This window comes from Syngnathus acus, chromosome 3, assembly GCF_901709675.1.
Source record: "Syngnathus acus chromosome 3, fSynAcu1.2, whole genome shotgun sequence".
In the NCBI taxonomy this organism is placed as follows: Eukaryota; Metazoa; Chordata; class Actinopteri; order Syngnathiformes; family Syngnathidae; genus Syngnathus; species Syngnathus acus.
Window position 1 is genome coordinate 14,400,113 of NC_051089.1, and position 24,147 is coordinate 14,424,259.

The 24,147-nt window shown below is 45.0% G+C and overlaps 1 protein-coding gene across 15 annotated transcripts; it reads right to left on the reverse strand.

Moving 5' to 3' along the window:
• Positions 1-23,501, reverse strand: LOC119120486 (transducin-like enhancer protein 3-B). 15 transcript variants are annotated; one of them, XM_037247406.1, is made up of 22 exons: positions 23,066-23,501; positions 22,529-22,716; positions 22,178-22,278; positions 21,905-21,968; positions 20,926-20,970; positions 15,660-15,722; positions 14,944-15,018; positions 13,446-13,484; positions 10,850-11,051; positions 10,264-10,322; positions 8,119-8,241; positions 7,543-7,593; positions 7,029-7,190; positions 6,109-6,244; positions 5,548-5,726; positions 4,914-4,990; positions 4,304-4,553; positions 3,368-3,615; positions 3,139-3,286; positions 2,900-3,050; positions 1,549-1,625; positions 1-1,329 (listed from the first exon to the last, which is right to left on the reverse strand). In XM_037247406.1, the coding sequence occupies exons 2-22, from the start codon at positions 22,550-22,552 to the stop codon at positions 1,222-1,224; spliced, it is 2,382 nt and encodes a 793-aa protein (XP_037103301.1). In that variant the 5' UTR covers positions 22,553-22,716; positions 23,066-23,501; the 3' UTR covers positions 1-1,221. The 15 variants fall into 15 exon arrangements, with proteins under 15 accessions (XP_037103301.1, XP_037103300.1, XP_037103298.1 ...); XM_037247405.1 differs by having other exon boundaries at positions 10,850-11,054; XM_037247403.1 differs by having other exon boundaries at positions 14,914-15,018.
• Positions 23,502-24,147: the final 646 nt, after the last annotated feature.

The following is a 24,147-nucleotide window of genomic DNA, read 5'->3' on the forward strand; positions in this document are numbered from 1 at the left end:
CAATTTCTACAAAAAGGTTTATTGATTTATTAACAACTATACATTTCTTCCCAGTGCTGACAGCATTTGCTACATACTTTGGTGTGATACAGTGGGAAGTGCAATCCTCCCCACAACACCTCCCCTATTGTTTTCTGTAGGAAAGACTGACATTGGGAGCACAGTGTAAAAAAACCAGACCGATTCAGTGCTCATGTCAACATGAGCAACACTTGATTCAGTCGTGCGTATTTCTTTTGTCTCCCACGGCTTCATCAAGAACAGGCACTGATCATTTCCTAAAGGACTGAAAGGTGGAGTCAACGACATCGATGACGCCTACCTGCCTCCCAGTCTTGAGCGACCAAACACATTCAATGAATAAAATGCTCAAATGAAAAAACAGAGGAGGCAGATTGACTCCAATGGCTTGGGATGGACTTTTTAACAGTAGCATCAAGTTAAGAAATCGATGGTGCAATTCTACAACCCTTGTTATGTAAAGTTAGCTAAAAGCACATTGTCGTTAAGTTCATGGCTCCTGCAGTGCTTCCGCTGCCAACTGAGGTCCAAGGGTTTCGCTAAACATTAAACTCGCTCAATCTCTTCTTTTCGATCAGTCTCACTGGGTCCCACCGTGGCACAAAAGAGTCACGCAATGCAGATCAGACCACATTATCTCGCAAGAGCACTGAGCTGAAAGGCCATTTAGATGTTCCACAACGTTCTAGTTTACAATGTCCCGTTTCACTGCATCTCGCTGTAAAGGTCAGCCTGAAGAATGTGCTTCAAGGAAACAACAAAAGTGAGTTACAGTTCAAAAGTTCTAATCTATGATTTGCGCTCACATTTTCAGTAAGACGGTGAGGGCCAAAACTTATCACAAGTACACCCAGGACATGAAAATATATATATTTTATAATATATATAAAAGGTAATTTTATTTAATCCAATATGTACACTTTTCACAAGACATCTGTGGACCATGGTTCTCAGGGCTGAAGCACTGCTTCATTGGGTTAGGCTCAAATACTCAAAAAAAAAAAAATACAAAAGACAATAAGACACAAAAATGTGAACTGCCCCTCTCCCCCGACAAAAGGCTGCACATAAAAATCAGCTTCCCTGTGGCAGATGTATTCAGGGGTGGATAAAAGTCTTGTGTTCCACTTTGCAGATAGATGGCAGAGTCAGGGCGAAGAGTAGTCTCAGTAGAAGTGCTAAAGCAGAGTGAGAGTGTCTCTAGTAGATGACCTCATAGACTGTGGCTTTCTTGTCACCAGAACCCGTCACAATGTATTTGTCATCTGCCGAGATGTCACAGCTTAGGACCGAAGACGACTCCTTGGACTGCGCAAATAAAACAAGGTCATGTTTAGCACTTCTATTGCATACAGGCCTACACTCGTAACATAGATTTGATGGTTACGTTTACGAATCCTAAATTTAGACCAAGGGAAAAAAAAAAAAAGCAGGATCTCAACTCTAGTCCAGACAACATCTATGGAGGAGAATTGCTGTTGTGTAGCATGTTCTGCTTGTTCAAAGTGCATTGTCTGATGTTAATACCTGGAATATGCTGGCACCATAGGGAGTCCTCCATGCATTCAGCAGATTGTCCTTCCCCGTGCTTACAAACCATTTACCTGCAAACACAGAATAATTGCCTTCAGAAAATGATCTGGAATCTGGTCTGAGCATTTGGTGACATTTATGTCCTGACGCCGTAACTGTAGCCAGGAGGCAAATGCATAATGACTGAATTTGTCCATCAATGGCCATAAAAGCTAATTGGGGAAAATAGCACAACAGAAAAAATCTCATAATGGCGTCCCGCACTATTTCCGCTCAGATAATTATTTAAATCAGCTTCTGACTAATTACCCAAATGACTAGTCGGCTAATGGTGTAATTAATGGCGGCAAGAGCCCGGAAGAAGCACCATTTGAGTGAACCAGCTCTGGAGTGGCTGAAATACGACAGAGTGCCGTAGGAGGGATTAAGCCGCTATCTCACTCAGCTGCAAGTGTTTGTACACATGCCGAATGGTGTGTTTTTTTCATCAGGGTTCTTTAAAGGTTGCAAACAGCTTCAAAAGGTTGCAAGCACTTTTTCTTACAAAGCTGTTTGTGACTATTAAAACTGTCTTTAGGACCGTTCGTGACTTTGAACAAACCCTGACCAAAAAAATAATAATTATAAACTCGACAATCGGGCCATGGGCAAACGCGTGCCAACATTCAACAACCCATTTGGAGTAGTTTCCTGTGCAGAATTGTTTCCCGACTTTGTTTGTTCCAAAGTAATGTTATTTTACCTTATATAACGTGTACAACAGAGAGTCACTCTGACATAGAAGTACATTCCTTTCCTCAGGTTAAAGTTAATATTTATAACCATTGTCTAAATTACACTTGGCCATGAAAAACAAAATATCTAAGCAACCCAAACTCAAATAACGGCAAAGTTGTAATACTGAGGTGAGTAGACACACAGTATGCGCATTACCTGTACTACTTAAGACAGGATTCTCAAACTGCCTGGGCTGCATCAAGAATTCCACAAGGGAAAAAAAACCAACTAGCACAGTCAATAACTCATTAACAGTTCAGAACATTAAGGGTTCTTCAGAATGTGAACAGGATTTGTGACCCGGTTGTCTCCCTCATCTAGCAGATACTTTGCTTACTACTCAACATGTCGAGCTGAATAATGATGTGTGATTTCTTGAGAACTCCAACTTTCTCTGTGTATTCAAGACTTCTCAGAGTGCTCCCGTGCTCAGCAACAGCAACAAAACAGTTTGTTTTCTTGTAATTGGCTGTTCTCATTGCAATCTTTCCCTTCAAGACAGTCTTCAAAACGGCATGACTAAGTCCGGTGAAATCTCTCATGTGTACATATGCTTTAAATTTCTCACCACAGTAGGCAAACTTGAGTGAGAGGACGCAACTTTCGTGCAGATGTAGCTGGTACTTGTCAGGCTTAGTGTGGTGCAACACCTCCACATTGCTGCTCTCCATGCCCACAGCCAGCCATTCTCCAGTGGGACAGTAGCCTAAGGAGAAGATCTGCAACGAGGACCAACCAGAGCTGACTATGACACTTGCAGGAATCAAAATATTCACTGTTGGCAGCCTGAATGTGCCTGTTCTTCACCTGTGAGGTAAAGTCATGCTGCTGGAGCTGCCGTCCTTCTCTCAAATCCCAAGAGCGGACTGTGTTGTCCAGGCCTCCGGTCCAGAGCTTGGTCCCATCATGCGAAATGTCGATACAGCTGGCTCCGTCCGTGTGGCCCTGGAACTGCCTGGAACAAGACAGGAGGAGGGTCCGTGAAGGGCCAACTGAATCCGCTTGTACATTTCTATTACCATGTCGGTGTACTTACCTGACAAGAGTCTGATTATGGAGATCCCACACGGCGATGTTGCCATCCGAGCAGCAGGAGAAGCAGACCTTTGCATCGGGGCTTATGGCCAGCGCGTAGCAGGCTGGGGCGGAGGAAGTAAGCTCCGCCTTAATTCGTGGTGTCTGCGATGCCAAGTCCCAGATGGTCAGTGTGCTGGCCTCGCCGCCCACAATTAGGGTGCGGCCATCAGGCAACAGCTTGCACGAGCGGATGTAATTGTCCCTGTTCTGAAGCACAAACAAGAGGTGAGCATTGTCCGGCTAAATGGGGAACATCTTGATACTTTTTTCCCAGCTACACTAAGAAAAAGACCTCCAATTGCAAGTATGTAGGGTAACAACGATTAGGACGGAGTTCAACACTTCAATGGACGAGAGCAGTTTTGGAAAAACCTTTACGTCTCTCGTGATAAAGTGAAGACTAAGGTGTCAGCTTTAACAAGAGTTGTAGGGAAGCAGTCAGGGCAAGAGTCAGGAGCGTGGATGCTCTCAGCCGAATTAAAACAGCACCCTGACGGCTTTATAAGAGCCAATTGCACTTCCAATGCACCTTGAGGATGTTTGCAGCCATGTAAAGGGGATGAAGCCGCAGTATCAAAATGAGAAATAGAAGGCAATTGGAAGAGAGCAACGAGCTCGGTAATGGCAGACAAGGTCAGCCAATCAGAACATCTTTACTCAGCAGGATTTTTTTCCCCCCTCCGCAGCAAAGGATTATTTCAGCATAGCGCGGCACCGCCAAATTACTCACATTTCACTCCCGCAGGGATGTGGGGTTAAGCTACAGTGGGGATGGGGAACCGGACTCAAGCAATGAGCCGTTATAGCGAGAGTATATAATATGTCCCGGCTGCTTGGAGGCCTGTAAAAAAGGCATTGTGCCATGACTGTGTAAGAAACAATGACAACTAATTACCAGACAGTCAAGTTGGGACACAGGGCTCTTGCTGCCTGGCTGGCTGATGTCCCAGATCTTGACGCAGCCCTTGCCGCCTGTGTAGACGTGACGAGTGGGGTTGCTGATGGTGACAGCGCACACGACTTCCCCGTGGCTCAGTGTGTTGATCTGACGAGCGTGCCGCGGGATGCCTGGGCCTATCAGTGCGTCGGGGGGGAAGGGCACAGGCTGCATCTGACCGTCCGCACTCACGTGAAAAGAATACGCCCTGCAAAAAAAAGCCAGAAGGGGCGAGGAGAGATCAACTTGAGAAATGTATGTCTCTTGTCAGAGTAGCTTTGTCATTTTGACACAGGGGGTGAAACATAGAGCACTATCAGAAAGAATTTATAACAAGCTGATATGCTATGCTATTATCAAACCAATGATCTGTACGAAATTTACCCAAGTTCAACTGGGAGAGTGAACTCCACCGAGAATGCGTCAGAAATACAAAAAGTGAGCGTTATAGCCTAACTTTGCCACAAATTGAATCCGTGGTAACCGATATTTATTTTACATCTCAAACTCTTTAGCTCAGTCAGATGATGTATGGACTGCAAGCAACACGAGAGCTTCAAATACTCACGGTTTTCCTCCTGAAATGGAAGGGAGGCTGGTTGGCAGGCCTGGAGCTCTCATGTGGGGATGCGGGTCAAATCCTGCCTGCATAAACAAGTTGTGTAAAGCATGAAAACCAAATGATAACCTGCTGATATAAGTTGGACTATTAAAAGACTCAAAAGGGAAATTACGCCTTCTTTCATCTATTGAAAGCACACGAAGGCCCCATACAATCGTTTGAAGGCAAATTCCCTGAAAACCAGAGTTTCGACTCGACTGCGAACAGAGAAGCTTTACACAAGATAACACAACATCCCACTTGGTAATACTAATGAAAACCTGGGAGATTTTCAAACATGAGATTCATTTTAGGGAAGCGCCTTTTTCAAGCCTTTAGAATGCTAACTAGTGAACATCAAAGTAATGGGATCTTGGCAGTCTTTGTTCTTTTTCATTACGTACACAAAGCTATAGCCAGGGGAGCAGTGATATTCGCAGAATTATGGAAATACAGACTGAATACTTAACTTTCCACGAGTCATTTTGCATACACATTGCACAAGCCGAGATGATTAATTCACATCAACGCTAGTGCCACAATGATGAGGCTGAAGTATGCAAAATGTGGGGAAACTCAAGATTGACGAAAAGATATTTACAATGGGTGAGCGTCCATAAGCAGCTGCGGCGGCTGCCGCAGCACTCATCTGAGGTGAAATCAGACCAGGATAGACACCCGGGCTGGTGAGGGATCCGTTCATCTCGTGATGACCCATCATGGCAAAGGGGGTGGCGTAGGAACCCGCAATGGAAAGGGGTGTGCGAAGGGCAGGGGCAGCTACAGAGGACAAACATCATGTTAGGGGACTACAAAAACAAAGTGCGGATTTAATAAATAGTTCCACTTAGATCTGAGCTGGATTTAAGTTGTTTGTTGCTATCTGTTTGAAAAAGCTTGCATTGTTTTAAATTCGAATACAACAGTACAGTGTTGTATAGTACTGAAACATTTACATTTGTGCTGACAAGATTTATCCCAAAATATTTGAAACAAATTTCTTATTTCAGAAGGGCGTATGAAAGTGGTTGCCCAAGAAGTAGCTCTCAGTTTCAAAAAAGTTGGTGACCCCGACGATAGAACATAAAGTCAGGTTCATTATTTCCATTCGGGTACCCAAAATAAGTTTGCAACAGGTCTGGGGCAGGAGTATGCTTAATACCTAACGCCTCCATGCCAGGCGGTTTACCCATAGTCAGAGGCCTCAGCCCTGGAGTGGTGCTTGTTCCTGGTGTGGGTGCCTCATTTCTGGGTGTGGGCGTGTTGGACTTCAGGCTCGGTGTAGATGACTTGTCATTCTAAAACAACAAACATCTTTTACTTGTTTGGTGCGTTTATTTTGTCCGGAAAATGTTCAGTGTCCCCGCCGAATAAAACTAGCCAGTTATATAAAAAAAAAAAAAAGGAGCTAAAAATAGTCCCAGGAAATCCAGAGTGACAATCTGAGCAGATAGCTCAGGGTAATCCAATCCCACACTGGCACTTCATTACAGTCATGGTTTGAGTAGGAGTCAAGGCATAAACCTTTGCTAAGAGGTCAAGCTCATTAAACATAGCCAGACAAGCTAGATGATGGCCCCAACACTTTGTCATAATGAAGCTCTTTCTTCCATCCGCAGTCAAGAGAAAAGCTGGGCTTCTCAGCCTGGTCAAACACATTAAGGAGGGATGGAGAGAAGGAAGCTGAGTGTCTAGCAAAGGGCTGCGGAGTGTCATTCTTTACTGGAACGGTTAATGTCAAACCAGGCGAGGTTACGACATTAGCGAAAAGGGAAACGACGGAAGGAGAAAATAACAAGGAAAATGGAGCATGTCTCAGACTTATTTATAGTCTCAGTGAAGAAGGAATGGCCACTTATTGGCTAAGCCAGAAATGCGATTGAAAGGTTTGATTTCCACTGAGCATCGACCCACTGCCCCCTCAAGCCCCTCATTGTAGCCTCCTGCTAAGCCTTCTCAATACTAGTCCTTCAAAACTACCCATTCCATTGTACAAATACGTTTTAGTCCGTCACTTCAAGCCTGTTAGGAGAGCATCTTTTTATTTCATCCAGTCTTTATTTATTTCGAAATGTCACTCACCGTCATATGGGTGTGGTCCTTTGCTTTGGTGGACGGCGTGCTTCCTGAGGACGCCACCGAAGCAGGGCTGTTAGGGGCGGCGTCTTTCTTCAGAACCCGTGATTTATCCAGCCCGTTCTCCGGAGGAGAGTGAGCGGGGCTGCCACGCGGGGTGGCCGGATCCTAAGGAGGGAATGAGCAAACAGACCGGAGGAAAGTGACTGGCATGTACACGTAGGTCAAACAAACTGGGGCCTCATGTGCAAACACAGATAATATACGTATAGTATACTCATGTGTGCTCTAACGCTCTCATACACAAACACTTCTCATTCACCTGCCGCTCCCTTTTATCCTTGTCTTATTTTACGCATGGGCGCCAAAAGAATGATAACAACGAAATACAATCAACACGAGGACAGACATTTTGGCAACAGTGTGGGTGGGAGGCGTTGATTCCTTCACAGACAGTTGTCGTTAGCAATGCTAACACTGTGGAATGCGGCCGGGCAGCATTGTCCCGACGCCGTCTTACCTCGTTAGAAACGTCCACCACCAAGTCATCGCTCTTGTCTCCGTCGCTATCCTGAAATGAAGGCATGCCGGAGACAGAATACACTAAGTGAATAATCTCTAAAAATCATAGGACAATATTAACCTAAATAGACAAGTTTGCGTTTCAGTCTAATCAGCAGACTGGTTCATTTAATCCACCTGAGAATTCACATCAAAAAGTGTTGCTTTATTTATAATTACATTTTCAAAAATGACGTTTCTCATGCATTATCTGAAAGAAAAAAACAGACAAACAATGAGCGAGATGGAAATCGCTGCTCACTGTCTGGATTAGTCTAGCAATGAATTAGTAGATGACAAAAAAGTAGCACACACTTGTGGGTTGAGTTTTTTTTTTCCCCCAATCTGCTACGGCCTAATTCGTACTTTTACCGAGACATTGAGGACAACAGAATGCTTTCAATTTTGAATTCATCCAATTTTTATGAAAGTTCCATGGCCGTGTGTCCTCTTACTTTTCTCCATTATTGGTGCACTTTACTTCTGCCATTGGGCCCTGTTGAGTACATTTTTCATTTGAAGCAAAAAGACTCACATATCTGTTCATGTTGTCCTTGTCGTCCACTTTACGTTTCTTAGGGTCAAGTCCATAATCTGAGGAGCCGCGGTGCTTTTCACTTGCTGCCCGCAGGCTGTCTGATGGCGACACAGAATTATTCTGCCAACAAATACAAAGATGGGTCAGTGTAAATTAAATGCTCCAAAAGATGGAAGATCTTTCATTATTTACATCAAAGAAATATTGGAGGAAGCTAGCTCAGCTTGGAGTCTGTCATCTTCCTCTATCATGGCACTGATGGTAAGCAAGTAAACACATAAATTGACCGTTTAGTCAAGGAAAGCGCCAGATGCAAGGGACCAAGAAACCACTGCTTCGGCAACTTCTGGCCAACACTCGACTCAACTGGACACATGACTGGCTTCTATTCTTCAAAGCTGTGGCAATGTTGAATAAAAGCAAGTGCACAGTGGCTCTGGATCGATTTGTCATTGAATGGGTAAAGAAAGACTGGCGGGATGGCCCCTGGAAATACCCATCATTATTCCTGAACCATAACAAACACACATCCATACTTAATCCTCTTAAACACATTCAGAAACATGCCTGGAGCAATTTAGTCATTTAAATCAAACAAGGATATGAGCAAAGGTGCTTTATTATATACTGAAATACTTGTAGATTAGCAACATGCACACGCGTGCAAATAAGAAGGAAATAAATTTACTGCAGGAACATCTGCATGTGTGCAGTATGACACTATCATTTACTATCAGCAACTGACAGCAAAGTTGATCAAAAATCAACTCCAGGCTAAAAAGGTGCCACTAAATTAAGGTGACAACACAAAGAGGGTATGGGGAAAATAGGTCGAGGAAAGGAAAGAGAGTCAAATGAAAATAACTTGAAAGCAGAGCTGCGTGGCAGGCAATGAGCTTCTGCCCACATAGTGGGAATGCCCTCATGAACTGGCACTTTCCAAGTAACTGCAAAAGGGATCTTTGTAGTCGGGCCTCCGGTGCTGCGGTCAAACACGCTGACAGGCAACAACATTGGGTGAGGAGAGAGAACTCTGAGGGCAGCCCACACCGAAACACGCGCCTTCATCGGAAAAGAGGAATGAGCAGGAAAAGCGTTCGGGGAAAGAAGTCAGACGAAGGCTAAGTGATGACTTCGAAAAGGAAGGGAAGCTGCCTCTCCTGGCTCTTAAAGACACACGCAGCCAATAACACCACAAGCCCTTTGGAAAATGCTTTGGCACAGGCCAGCACATAAAGAGTCAGACTTCCTTCATCCAGCTATGCACGATTCAATCATTTCCAATTTCCTACATCTTGCTCAATATATGAAAATGTGTGCAGTAAGTGCTCATTTGAGGCACGGGGAAAGAGACGCATTGATTGATGCAATACAGCTCGTCTATGTATGCAAGCCGGTGGGTGACCTTTAAAGGGCCGCGCTTGCACTCAACAACCGTCGACTTTCCACCTTGTCTGGTGTTGGATTACCTTGAAGCCCGAGCGGAAAGAGGTGTGGCGAGATCAGGTGTGCCGGCACTGGTGGGCGCTTGTCACGACACAAGGCGGAGGCATAGTTTGGCTTCCCTTCAGACATGAGTGGGCCCATTCACAAAGGCCAGTCAATGGGAACGTAATCTGTCCCATCCCATCCAACGGCGCATTACGCTCCAGTTATCGGAGCGCTACGAGGCACTCCAATAAACGGGGACTTTAACATGAGAGGGCAGAGTGATAAAATGGCGTGAGTGGGGTGACTGGTGAACATTGTTCAAGAGGAGTACACCCCAAAAAAAAATGATAGCACACAAAGAGTATTGGAATAAAAGCTGTTGAAAGGGAGTCAGTTATTGGCCAGCCAACTGTTTGAGAATAGAAGGACAGTCCAAGTTGAGATGAAATTAAAGGAGCTAGAGCTGCCTACTAATCCGCTCTGTCCGATCAGAGTCATTTTCCTCCAGGATTAGATGGCTTTAGACTTTATTTGGTTAGACTTTCAATATTTGACTTCAGTCAGCGAATAACTTCGTGCTAGTGCACTCGTACACACAAAATGTGTGCGCTTACATGGAGAACATGGATTTCGGAGGATCTTGAGTCTCCGTTAGGTACACCTAATCACCAGCAAAGACAGGTACAAAAAAAGAGTGGGGAGTAAACGTACCGTGCTCGACTCCCGTTCTTTCAGAGGAATAGCCAGAGGCGAATGAAAAGATGAGGGGCCAGGAGAGAGAAAAGCAAAAAGCAAATTAGTATGGGTGTCACAGGTCTCTGTGCTTTCATCAGACAAAAGTAATACATTATTCAGATCAAAGATTAATCTCATTTCTGATGTGATCAACTGCATAATTCATTTTAATACCTGTGTCTGATAAGGTATCATTAGAACCATTTTATAGGCTATATTTAATACCTTCATTACTGATTAATAAATGTTTGTTAATGCTCAATAGGCCAGTGACAAATTGGTATTTTAAAATGTCTCCAGTTCAGGGTTGTGAATGCAAATTGCACTACGGTCAATTAACTGCACCGTAACCTGTAAACCCATCAAACACGCTCCCCACCCACCCCGTTTAATCTACTCAACCAATTTACATTTGAAACCTCCTCGTTCTGGCGACTGAGTGAGTGAGTGAGTGAGTGAGTGAGTGAGTGAGTGAGTGAGTGAGTGAGTGAGTGAGTGAGTGAGTGAGTGAGTGAGTGAGTGAGTGAGTGAGTGAGTGAGTGAGAGCGAGTGTGCGCCTCACCTCTGTGCTCCAGGTCGTGATGGTTCTTCTCATCCTTGACAGGCAGGTGCGCCTGGCTGCCGAGAGCACCGAGTGCAAGCAGGCCAGAGCCAGCACCCGTCACAGGGGGGATGCCGGGTGGCTGTAAACCCGAAGGGTGTGGGGGCAGTTGCACAGGTGGTCCGTGGGCTGCGTGGGAGAGGTGCTGGGCCTGTAGCTGCTGCTGCTGCAACAAATAGAGGGAGGCAGGAGGGAAGACAAGAGGACACAGGGGTTGGCTGGGAAGTGAATCCTTGAATGGCTGCACTCTATCTATGCATGCTTACACCAACATTTATTTCCAGGCCAAACCATTTATGGATAATAATAGCAAGATGACGGTGATCACCAACAAGCTGATCCAGCTCATTCACTGAAAGGAAAGCAATTCACTTCACTATTGTGGGCAAATATCATGTGCCTTGCATATCATTTTTTCCACAATTCAACCCGTGAAGGAGAATGACAGCTGGTTCATGACATGCCCAGCTTGGCAGTTTTGTTCGCAACAAAATAACAACATCAACAGCTAAAGCTATTAAGTAGCTATTACAGGAAGAGTAGCTTTGACCCCATCTTCCACATTCCTGGGGTGAGTGGTCTAAGATGTTTGAGCGAAGTCAAGACTATGATGGAAAAGTACAGTTCCTCCCCACCAATCTTATTAAACCTTTCCATTATGGACCTTGCCTTGTTCTCAAGGACACAGTGATGATGTATCAGAAGCATTTAAAGCAAAGACTTTTCCAAAATCTTCAGATGTCCAGATTGGAGTGCTCTAAATCAAGTCACAATGAATCAATGCTTTTAATGGAGAGGTATGTTTAAACACTTTGGTCAGCACAGTCATTAAAAAACAATGAGAGCAGAATCAGCTCAGCTAAAACCCTTTGGAGCACAGTCATACGCATGCGGACCCACAACCCCCAAGAGGCCTCAGATGTCTGTCTCTACGTAAAAGGCAGTCGGGGTAAAGTGAGTCGACAGTCACTTTAGTCACAGAGTCAGAGTCGAGTTAATCAGCCACTCAGGCAAAAAAAAGGGAAGCAAGTGCAAGCTTACAAGGTTAAATAACACTAAGCGCATCCATCAACAGCTCACAAAAATCATGACTGCTATTCTGGTCGTAGGTGGGATCACCATGACCTCATCCATACATGCAATGCAGGAAATAGACTGGCATTGGAGTTATTACACAGAGGCTTATTAGAAAGATGGAACTTGTTGAATATTAGTTGGTTCTCTGGAGTGTTAATTTCACTATAAAAACTAGACACAAATATTTTTGTCAACACATTTTTCATCGCACGAAAACTAGACGGGACTGAGACCTTCATTAATAAACAACGATTGGGACGAAATTAGTATGCATTTCTTGTGGATTAATGAAGACGAGACAAAAATGTTCCAACAATAACATTAAACTAACTGTAAACTAATGCTGGCTAACCAGACTAACTGTATGAACATGAAATTGTTTATTCTCGCAACTAACACTAGACGAAAATGCTGACACTTTTTCTTGGTTAAACCTAAATGAACAAAATGACGTTTTCTTGAAGTAAAAACAAAAACAAAGCGACTAAAATGGAGTAAAACCTGACTCGATAAAGTCAGGATGAGGTTGCAAAAAACTAATAAGCACACTTGACATTGGACTAAAAGAGTATTTTTAAAAATTAAAAATAAAAAATTCTGATAAAATGACCACTAGTTCTGTTTTTCAAAGTAAACATGGAAGCATTTTGTAAATGAAGGCATCTGAGAGACAGCACTGCTTATTGCTAAATGTGCACATTGTTCCCTACAGAGGTGACAAAATGTAAACAAAAGAGATAAAAAGTGTGGTGAGACAGAATCAGCCGCTAACAAGAGGGTGGAAGAGTGAGCATGGGATTGGGGAATGGGCATCCCTATTCAGTGCGCCTAATGAGGAAAAGTGCGCAGGGATCGTTATCAAGAAGCCTCATTAGTAAAATGTGGTTGGGCAGACGAGTGAGGAAAAGGGCGAGAAAGGGAATGCGGGGAAGGGGGGAGGGAGGAAGTGAAATAAATTGCTTCCAATTCAATATTCATGGGTAAAGAGCTGGTTCCCTTTCACTCTTATCTTTTTTCATTATGCGTAAATGCCATTGCAGCCCAGGCAACTTCCACAGGAAACAGGCAATTAAAGTTAACTAGGCGAAACCGACTCCCCGCAGAACACAACAGGCGTCAGGCGGAGCGAGCAGCGTCAACACCAGCACCAGCACCAGCACAAAGCAGCTGGCACACAAGCTTAACAAGTGGGACAATGATCATTGATCAGCACGTTAGCTACCTAAAAACACACCTGGCTGATTACAGAAATTAATCAGCAGCAAAATGTGTACGCGGCTCTCGCTGCTTTTTACTCCCAAGTAATCATCTCGTCTCCTGCAAACCTGCGATACCCGCCCAACACGGACGACTGACGAGACGCCAACACACACACACAAATCAAGCATCATCCTCAACATCTTCCTGTGAAAAGCGATGCATGTTATTTTGCGGGCAAGCTGGATTAAACAGAAACGTAGTGCTTTGAAACATTTCTGACCATGAAGGTTGGATAGATACAGTGAGGCGGCTGCTGCTTCTGAAGGACAAAAGAGGACAGGAGGAACAGATTCAGACAAATGAGGAGAAACATCATGTATAGAATGTAGCATTGCCAACTGAAGTACACCTCTGTGAACCGAGACGCAACGTCGCCTAGCATGATTTGAATGCTAACGTCTAGTTTCAGGATGGAAAATCAAGACAACGGTAAGTGACGTCCTCGTACGCACAGTTGGTGCTGGTCACTGCGATGAAAAATATCCAGCTATGCTTTGAACATGGTGAGAACACAAAAATGTCTCTCGTTTGATTGGATTTTGTTGAGCCGGTTTTGGAATGTCAAGTCGGTCGGGAGATTGATTACCTGCCACGTCTGCTAGCAAATAATAAAGCTTTTCTTTCCTCTGCCTGCGTTCTGTCTGTTCCTGCCCATCTGTAATTAAAGAAAGGTCATTCCCGTTGCTGACAGACTGACCTCTTTCAAGGGGAAATAGGAAGTAATTATCTCTAAAACTGGGGGCTGTGCTCGGGGCTCATTTTGTTTAATCGAATTTCACTATCCACCTCTCATTAGACTTGACCCCCTGCCACTGGGACAAGCTAACCACTGACTAACCTCTGCTACAGAAAGGGACTAATCAAAAGGGTCACTCTAACATCTGGGTCCAAGATGGCTATTAGGAAGCGTCTCGAGCTTAAATAAAAGCAGATGGAGGACCAAATAAGTAAAAGGTTTCGTTGGCTGGAGAGCAATGTTGCCTTGTAACTATTAAAAGGCCAATTACTGGTTTTTAAAGTGCAATTAGATTGCTGCCCTTGAATCAAAAAGAGGAAAATACAAAGTTTAAGTGAGGCCCCAAACACGGTCAAAGCAAGCAAAACTTTTGGCTCATAAATAGCATTAGCTCTGATCTCACTCGTCGTAAAGAAGACCATTAGCTTACTGGGGAGGCGAGGCAAGTCTGTTAGCTGGAACCTTAAAGCTAATCGAGGAGCAGCCATGACAAACAATATCAAATCAGTGGTGGATGATAGTAAATCTGATGTAATGTATGTTGATTCTGCCGTGGAGGTAATATGTGAGATCTGCTTTGTAAACATTGTAAATCATAGTAAACATCATAACAATCAACATGCTACCACACTGAAATCAGAGACAAGTCTGCACTTGTAAAGAGGTAGTGCTTTATATTCAGTCTGAATGTTCAAACGCTACTGCCTGGTTAGATGATAAAACCAAATTCAAACTAACAAAGCCATTTTTGTCTTCCCCAATCTGTTGCCCTTTCCCCATTTGTCTTAAGCGTACGCTGACAGCAAAACCCGGGCCAATTGAAAGCTTCATGCGGCACGCTTGAATATCAACAGTACTATTTGTTTTGGTTAAGGGTGCCAACACTCCTCTCTACGTGCGGGCTTGTCTTTGTTCTCAGGTGGAATAAAGAAAGAAGAGTGGGTATACACACGGTGAGAGGCAGATTGGGAAGTCCACGTACCCCGATGATAGCATTCAGCTCAGTCATTGTCACCTGTTTAGCTCGCTCAACAGCTTGAGCAACCTGCTGTTGGTGCTGCAAGAAACACACCAGGAAGAAAAAACATTATTTACATCGGAAACAAAATGAGGCCGACAATTATCCAGTATATGTTAAGGTTTTGAGTTTCAAGCTTGGTTGTTGCCAATTACTGTATTTTCCCGACTATAAGGCGCACCTAAAAACATAAAGTTTTCTCAAAAGCCGACAGTGCGCCTTATAGTCCGCTGCGCCTTATATACGGACCAAATTCCTAAATTTAAACTGGCCCGAAGCATTGTGTCATGAAATCAATCATAAGTGGCCCGCTGAAGACTAAGAATCATGAATCAAAAAGACTATGGATCATTATTTTGTGATTATAAAGTCATTTGTTGCGGCTGAAGTTGAAATAAAAAAGATAAAATGGAGAATGATTTGATTTGGATTAAAAATCTGACATGATGCATTAATGGTGCGCCTTATAGTCCGGTGCGCCTTTTATAAGGACAAAGTTTTAAAATGGGCCATTCATTGAAGGTGCGCCTTATAGTTCGGAAAATACGGTATCAAGGTGTGGTAACAATAACAGTCAAAGTTGTGGGGACCCTCTGAGGTAGGTCATTCCAATTGCATCGTGTTTGACTTTGGAGGTTCCACTGTTCTTGTGAAAATGAGTTGCTTGGCGCTGCACCTACCTCTTGTGACAAGAACGGCATTATCTGAGCCAGGATTGCATTGAGGCGTTTGGCAATTTCAGTCTACAGGAGAAAGGAGACAAAAATCTTACTTGGGCAGTCTATGTGTTTACAATGAACCCAGAATGGATTTGAATGAAGCACTCAAACAGACAATACAACAAAACGTGGCATTCATTTTGTACAAATTTCTTCAAGGTTCAGTTGGATCAAGGATGGCCTTAACTAAATTGGAGAGAAAGAAATGTACGTCACACTCTTGACTGCCACCATTAGACTCAGGCCTTATATAATTAGGAGGCTGAAATATGCTAATGCCATCTGGCTGGAACGAAACTAATGAGGCCCATACTTCATAATTACTGCCCATAGAGAGCTTGGGGCAGGCTGAAGCAGTCATCTTAAGTCTCGGACGCTATCTATCACAGGCACATTTGGTATCGACCAGATTATTAGCTGAAAGAGGAAGGCCAGTACTTTTCAGTGTTGTATTTGGATGAATGGAGGTTGCGCTGCCTGCCCACGGCACTTAGATGCCCCAACATATTCCTTTAAAGCTAATGTACCTTTTAAACCTTTTTTAAATCTGTACTATGCAGAGAATGAGGAGGGGATGAAGACAAGCAGAAAAGCTTAAAGAGGGGTAGCCAAGATTGGTGACGTGAAATGCTTTGATTTGACGGCGAGCTAATGTGGTTTGACTAAAGCAGGGGAGGTGAACTAATTGATTCTGAGAGATTCGCGGTGGAGGCCCAGCAGGTGTGTGTGTGTGCCGCATTCCACTCCTTTTCAACCTTAGACTTGTTTGACGGTCAAAGTGGATCGGAAGAGACAGCAGCTGCCATTGGCCTTTTCCCACAACCCTTTGTATCACTCTGTTCCTTTTGCAGCAGAGGCGGTGGGTGGGGGTGGGGCGAGCAGGACCAAAAATAAGAGCATGGAATTACCTCGGTGTTCTATCTGACCTGTCTCACAGTGTTGTCTCTCTTCATCCGGCCTCTCTCATCCTACCAACGCCTCCTCACGGCCCTCCTTGTCAGGGAGTCGCCACTCCACCCTTCCTCCACTTGCTCACGTGACATTCCCCCCACCCCCATCCAACATCTGTTGCTGGGGCAACACTATCTGGCAGAAATGATCATTATGTAAATGAGACCGGGGTCCTGACCAGAACAGCCCGTAAAATCATATTAGGTGCCGCGCAGAGGAAGGTCATTAAATTGAATTTTCAGCCTGTCGATGTGATCGGCACAGGAAATTAATGAGGGATAACTGGGGAGCGAGCGGCTAAGTGAGGAGGGGCCTGACAAAAAAGGACGACAAGAGAGGCAACTCATTAACAGTCATCATTAGCGGGGGGATGGATGCAATGACACACAGTAGGATTAGAGTGTTTCACCATCACGTCACTTGTCTGGAAACGGCTACAAGGGGAGCAAAAAGGAGTGACGAGAAAACAGCGGCGTGCCGATACGCTCGGCTATTAAAGCCACAACAAACCGAAGCGACAATGAAGCCACTCATAAAGAACATCCATTTGTTCACAGTAAACACCCCCGACAAAGACACTACACGGAGCCATCCCGGAATCTATTGGCCATGTCGGCAAATGCACCGGCAGATCTGGAGCGCCAGGTGTTTGTCAAAGCGGCTTTTTCAAAACCACTGCTCTCACAGGAAAAGGAATCCCAGATCCAAACGTCTATTTGAGCGTGTAGCCAACTTCCCTCGCGACCACATTTGCCTCCCAATCTTGGCAACACTGCGACAAATATGAAGAGTTCGCAGCGCTAAATGCAACTCAAGTCAACAATTAGACAACAAGAAACCTTTCCAAATGGACTCGCTAAGTGGCCACTTGCTTACTTTTCACAATAGCTACTTTGACGAAGAAAACAAAACAGCTTGTAGGCCTACATGACTGACTGACAGGTGCCTATATTCTTCTCACTGCCACTTAAAAGCGACGACTTGTCGCCGGGCTTTTAGCGGCAGGGATAGGCACTGGAAAGCGTTTATTGTCACTTGAAATCGTTGAAAACAGAAGCCTTGGAGGGCGACGGGGGCTTTTCGCTGCAGCTCCACAATTACAGGTACTCAGGGTTGTTTAGCAGCAACACAGCATGGAGAGTTCCCTCGCTCGCTCGCTCGCTCTCCACCGTGTCCCTCTGTCAATGGTGCGTTGAAAGCCATTTGGCTGTTTGTCGCGGCAGGCATTAGTCCCCAAGTGGAGAGCAGAGATGAGAATTCAATTGCAGAGGAAAATAAGTGGCATGTGATGTGGGAAGTTGTTTGGGAATAGTCTTCTCAGCTAGAGCACAGGAAGAAAGAACCACTAAGTGTAGAGAGGTGTCTTGTTCATTAAAAACTGAATTTAATTGTGAGCGCATACGTGCAAAACTCAAATGAAGAGCTCATGTATTTTTGTCCAACATTTCTTTTGTGGTGCAACTGGCTGGAATCATCAAATACAGTCAGCCAATGTTGTTCTAATGCTCTCTCCGTTCTAAGCCTTTCGTAGACTCGGACAAAGCGTCGCTTCCTCTCTACTCCAACAATCATGATGATCCAGTGGTTGGGAGTACAAAAGCCCAAAGGCACACCCTCCAACCCGACCACTCCCCTTTGCAAGGCTACCAAAGTAAAGCACAGACCCCCAGTAACCTCATCAACCTCCCTTGAGAGGTAGTGTGTGTGTTCACCGACTTAGTTTGTTTTGGCTTAGAGACAGGTCGCCCATCATCACCTTGGCAAACAATTCCAGGAATCCGCTATAAATTATTCATTTGCACAAGCTTGCTTTCTGCTGCTCTTCACTCTTCCTCACACTCTCTTTTTTCTCCATTTAGGAAGCCAATACGCCTCTTGATGGAACGCTTCCAAAACTGAGTCGGGACATGATATGTACACAGAACAAAAGCATAAACTCTTCCGGCAAATGTGTTTTCTCTCCATCTTCTTATGGAATTGACAAGTGACGTCTAAATAGGTACTACAAGCGAAAACAACGGTAGTGGAAAGGGACCGCGAGCGCCGCCGTAAAGTCGGCAGGGCACGGCGCTGAGGCAGTCTAATGAGCTGCACTAATTAAAATCACTTATTGACAGCAAGCGAGGGTGATTACCTCCAGCGTGAAGTCTTTGCCATCATAGCAGACACTGTCAAAACAAATTAGCCCCTGGCAGCCACTGAGCTCTCCTCAGCTCTGCGGACGGACGTGTGCTTTGGTCAACATATCGCCGGCATTACCGTGTCAGCGATAAGAGTATTTATTTATATGCACAAGGGTGTGAGCTCCTTACTGCGCTTCTCAAATCTGCTTTGTTACTGATAACAACAAAGCCAGTTGATGTCTTTTTGTTCCACACTGCAATAAATCTTCCAAGCCGGCAAAGTAATATGGCTGCCTGCATCCAATAATCCAAGGCCAAGGGGCTGTCCATTTACCTCTCGCTGATGTCATCACAAACACTCGCTCATCAAGCTTGGGATAGATAAGGGGGGTGGCGGCGGGAATCATGCATTATTCAGGGAGCTCCGTTGACACCGGCAGGCTTTATTGATAAAATAAAAGGACACACGCACACACGCACGCACACACACACGCACACGCACACACACACACACACACACACACACACACACACACACGAGAGGAGCAGTCGATTAACTCATTTACCCTGAAGCGTCTCACTCCTTTCCTGTCTCTTTGGCCACTTTAACCCTGTTGTTTTGTACACCGCCACCACCATGCAAAGGCAGCCACCCGCAGTGGCCGACCCGCAACAACACTCAAGACGGGAGGGAGCGGAACCTGCTCCCCCAAAACATACAGCGCATGACCACAAAAATGGCAATGGCTGATAAATGGTGTGGTAGGCTGCAGTGCCAGCTGGCTTTTCCACTGATGCCATTAACCTTCTAGATTCGTCTCCATAGCTCCCCTCTCGCTTCCTCAGACTATCATACATCATATTGAAGCGCTAACGACAGAACGGCCATTGTTCACGTCACATCAATGGGGTGCCGGGGTTAGCCGGGAAAGCAATGAAAGGGTACAGGGAGGAAGTGGAAACGATGGCAGGAAACACAATGCAACAATGAGAGGGACTGGAAATGAATGAATATGAAATGACGCCTGATGAGACAACACAGTGATGAGGGCTTGAGAGTTAAAAGCCGATACGAACGGAGGAAATGCTGTTTAAATATCATCTGGCTAGATTTTTAATTTAGCATGAATTGCTATCAACAAAGTCTCCTCACTCATCATACCAAACCTTAACCCAGAGGTGAAACGATGAATCGACAATAAATCGATAACCAAATTAATACATTTTGATCATTTTTTTTTTTTTTTTTTTTTATTATTTAAATTGTCCAAACCCCTTGAATTTCAGCTCAGCAGTTAATATTCTCCAATATCTGTCACCCTCCATGAAAGTAGACTAATGATATTGAAGTTGAATAAAAACAAAACATTTGCATTTACATCATCGCATTCATCGATTAAACAACAAAATAATCGACAAATTAAAATTATTCAAATAAGCGCAAGTTGCAGCCTTCCATGTAACCAAGGCGACATTCCTTACTCAAAGGAGACGCTTTTGGTTCAGATCCCAAGTCAAGCTCCAATCATAAAAACGTGCAATGCCCAGTCAAGATGTATAACAGATAGATTTTATAAGCTGGTATGAATTGGAAAAAAATGACACAAACCAACCCTGAAGTCTGAAATGCGGGCACTATCTAAGGACTTTGACATATCGGATTCTCATCTCCTCTTTTGCGAAGCACGGCCATTGTACGGAAGTACTAATCACGTTCTCCTTTTCATCTTCAGCCGTAGCCTACAGCACCATGCCTGCCTGCCCGCCCGGTGCAGGATGGCAGCTAAACTAATGAGCTTTTTGTGCATCTGGAACAAGGCGAGGGAGCAAGATTACAACGCAGAGACGTGCGCGGCGCCGTGCACATACACACAAGAGAGCATCCAGACGGGACGCTAAAACACATCCTCTCAGACAGTCTGCCAAATACTTCACTTTAATCTTATCAAACCATCCCCATCAGGCAGCGTGGCCTTCATGTTGTTGTTTAGCCTGTCAGCATTTTCACTACAGAAAGCCAGTGTGTGCCTCCTGAAGGCATTGCAAGATGAGGGTAGGAACTAAGGTCAGATGCGTGCGTGCACTCCACAAAGACCGGAGGGACAACAAGATTGTTTTGGCTAAACACAGACTGGGGCGATATGGCTACATACCTGTTTGTGCATCTCAATATTGAGCCCGTAGGACATCTCGTAGTACTGCAGGCCAAAGAGAAGACAAAGCATTAGGACGTGCTAATGCTAACCGCTGCGCGTGCGCCAACATCAAGACATACTACTAGAGGCTAAATTCTAAAAGTGCACCATATTATCTTGCCTCATTAGAACAATGTGCATTCGGACTGACACAAGGGTTATTCACACCTGATAAACTTTATTTTTTTGCGTATTGCGGTCAAAACACATCAGTGGGATGTTTTTACTGCTTACTATACTTAAGATAGTGTGAATTCAAAATGTACCGACTTGTACATATAAAGAACAAAGCGCAAAGCCTGTAAATTACAATCAACGTGATTGACATTTCTTTCAAATGGCCAATTGTCTAATGATAAACAGTGCTTGACGTCAATCTTAACAACTGGATCTTGGTTGGATTGGACTCCAAGTCGATTATTTGAAATATCTCTTAAAATAGACACATGACCTCTATTATCTCAGGGGCTGTTGAAAAACACACCAAGTGCCCCTCATATCTCGGGACCCCCTGGGTGTCAGGAGTGTCACGTTGGGATAGTTAAGGGGAGGGGGGGGAATACAGAAAACCCTTTGATTCGTGCTCAAAGCCTGCAGAGCGACCATTAACCCACCGCAGGTCACGCTTGGTGTGTTGGGAAGGGTCACGTCGGGTCATAAACAGGACCCTGGGGGGAGGGGGTCGTCACACCCCACAATCAATAGACGGGTATTTGACCCCTGCTCGAGTTTCAACTGCTCCTCGCCCTGCCCCAGCTAATCCAATGAATACACAAACGTGGTGAGTCAACAACTCCGCAGCAGGCACAAGCGCTAACACGGCGTCTGCAAAACATCACGACTCGACACCACCTGTGACCGCTTACCTGGGGCTAAAGGGAGGATCGGGCGGGCGGGCGCTCACTCAAACCGACATCTTGTGAACAATTCTGCTTACCATGACGTAGTGGCGCTGCATCTCCGTCTTTTCGTTGGCCAGTTTGTCGTATTCCACTTTGAGACTTGAGAGGGAAGGATAAATATTTGATTACATACTCCATTTGTGGCAATGGCAATCACCGTTTAGCCGGTGTTGTCTCATTCATAAATTAGCCGTCTTTAATTAGCGGAGCTGTACTTAAAGCTATACGAAAAAAAAGATAACATTGCAAGCTTTCTCTACTTTCCAGCTGGAAGTCAGTGATGTTTACACAAGTAGGTTCACCGTTACCTGTGATACTGAGCTTGCAAGAACTGAAATTCGTCTTTGATTCTGTCACACGACTCTGCCACGGTGAATTTGAAGCCAGGCTGCCCTGGCTGGTGAGGTGCCTGTAAAACCAAAACAACACTTTGGTCAACGACCTCCAAGTTCCTCTGTACAGACTTTCTCAAACAGATGCGATGCGCACAAATGCTCAATGCGCCGATGCAGGAATGCATTTAAATTAGAAAGGCATGTTGAAAGGCATGTCGAGTCTCGCCAATCCTCCTTGAGTAGTAGCAAGGTGTGTTGTAGCTCCACACTGAGGAGGCTACCTGAAAGGGCTTGTCAATTTCCAAATCAAACACAGCTACTTACCGGATGCCGGCCTTGTGGATACATATCTGTCCTTCACGCGAGGGAACCGGTTGTTTTCCTGTGTTTTTCTTCAAGTAACCCGAGTGCAGTAGCTCACCACCACCCCCTCCCAGGGTGGTGCGGGATGGCGGCGGACAAAGTACCGTTCGCGGCTGCGAGGCGCTCAGTCATCGAAGCTCTCACTTCTCCTACACACACACATACACAGCAGTGTGGAAGTGGATCTCACCTTCTTTTTTCACATATCGTGGATCTAATTCCAGCTCTTAGAATAAGTCAGAAGTGAGAACAACGCTCCAGTGTATACACTGATGGTTTGGATCACACCCTTGGTGAAACACTTTGGGCTTGTTTCCTCGTATCTAACGAGTTGAGAGGCGTTCAGCGAACATGTACGCGCTCATGCACACGCGAGCTCTCGCTCTCAGTGGGCTTATTCTAGTGGGCTATGCCTATACACAGGGAACAAAGTCAGTGCACGCGCACCGCCGCGCGCACGTTTTCTCTAGCGGATATGTAATGTCGCACGCTTTTTACCTTTGTCTCCAGTGACTCCCTCGCTTCCCCTCTTGCACAGGTTAAATGTTAATATCCACAAACAGGTCGTTGCATATCCTTCATTCGCACAAGTCACCACAGAGAAGCAAGAAATATCCGCTCCCTTTTGCTTTACGTCGTTTTTCGCTCCTCCACAGTGCTGTTTCAGACCTCCCTGGTCCCGTCCTCCGTCTGTCCAGCTGGACTATGGAACCCCCTTCGATATTGTGGGAGAAAACACCTTCAAATAGAGGTTATATTAAATCCAGTAGTAGTCAAAGTAGCTTCCAAGGTGTCCCGTGGATGGTTGTCGGGTAATTGCACAGCTAGAATAAAAAAAATAATGTCCGTAGTTATGAAATAAAGCACAGGGTAGCATACACCCGCTTCCTCCGTCGCGCGTTGTACCACACACAGACTGAGTACTGACACGAGGACGCGACTGACGTGAGAGGACCACTCGCTAACCAATTGGGTACTTTAACCAATCAAAACCAGCAAATCCCACGTGGGGTGGAGAAATCACCCGTTGTTCCGATTGGTCGGGTGACATGTGAGCTCACCAACTCGCCATTTTGGATCTGAAGTCAGACAGCTATCGGTGTGTCCGACAACTTGTTCAAAACAAAAATCATTTAAATATCACTGCACTCTGGTCATTGATACAAAAAAAAACAACGAGAGACTGTGTGCAACGGTGCAAACATACTCAATGATTGAGCATTTCCCCCCATGGCTATTCTGCTGTTAAACATTACACGTAAATAACTTTAAATGCCCATGATGTGAAAAGCGCCTATTTCGCAGCAGCGTTTCCATTAACAGGCTCAAATTGATCGAGCAATTTCAAATGAGACCTCAAGCATCTCCAAGCTTTCTCTTTATCGGCAAGTCAGCGCGCGACAACGCGTCTGTTCTTGAGGGCATGAGCCTATGACGTGTTGCCTTCAATGCATAAGCCCACGTGGGTCGACCCGCCCCCAAGCAACGCATTTTATCCAATAAGCTTCCAGCTGTCTTCTTGTACTGCTTGTAATTGGTCCAGTGTAGTAGAAGCTGTCAGTCAAACACGCAGCGCTGTC

Bases quoted from the DNA above. Each gene is read 5' to 3' on its own strand.
- LOC119120486 (XM_037247402.1), bottom strand. From the start codon at position 22,552: ATGTATCCACAAGGCCGGCATCCG. The intron at 13,485-14,913 runs GTGTGTATACCC...TTTGTCCTTCAG, and splicing joins TTCCCAATCTGCCTCTCACC to AAGCAGCAGCCGCCTCACTG. The intron at 11,055-13,445 runs GTCAGAAATGTT...TATTTGTTGCAG, and splicing joins GTATCTATCCAACCTTCATG to CAGCAGCAGCTACAGGCCCA.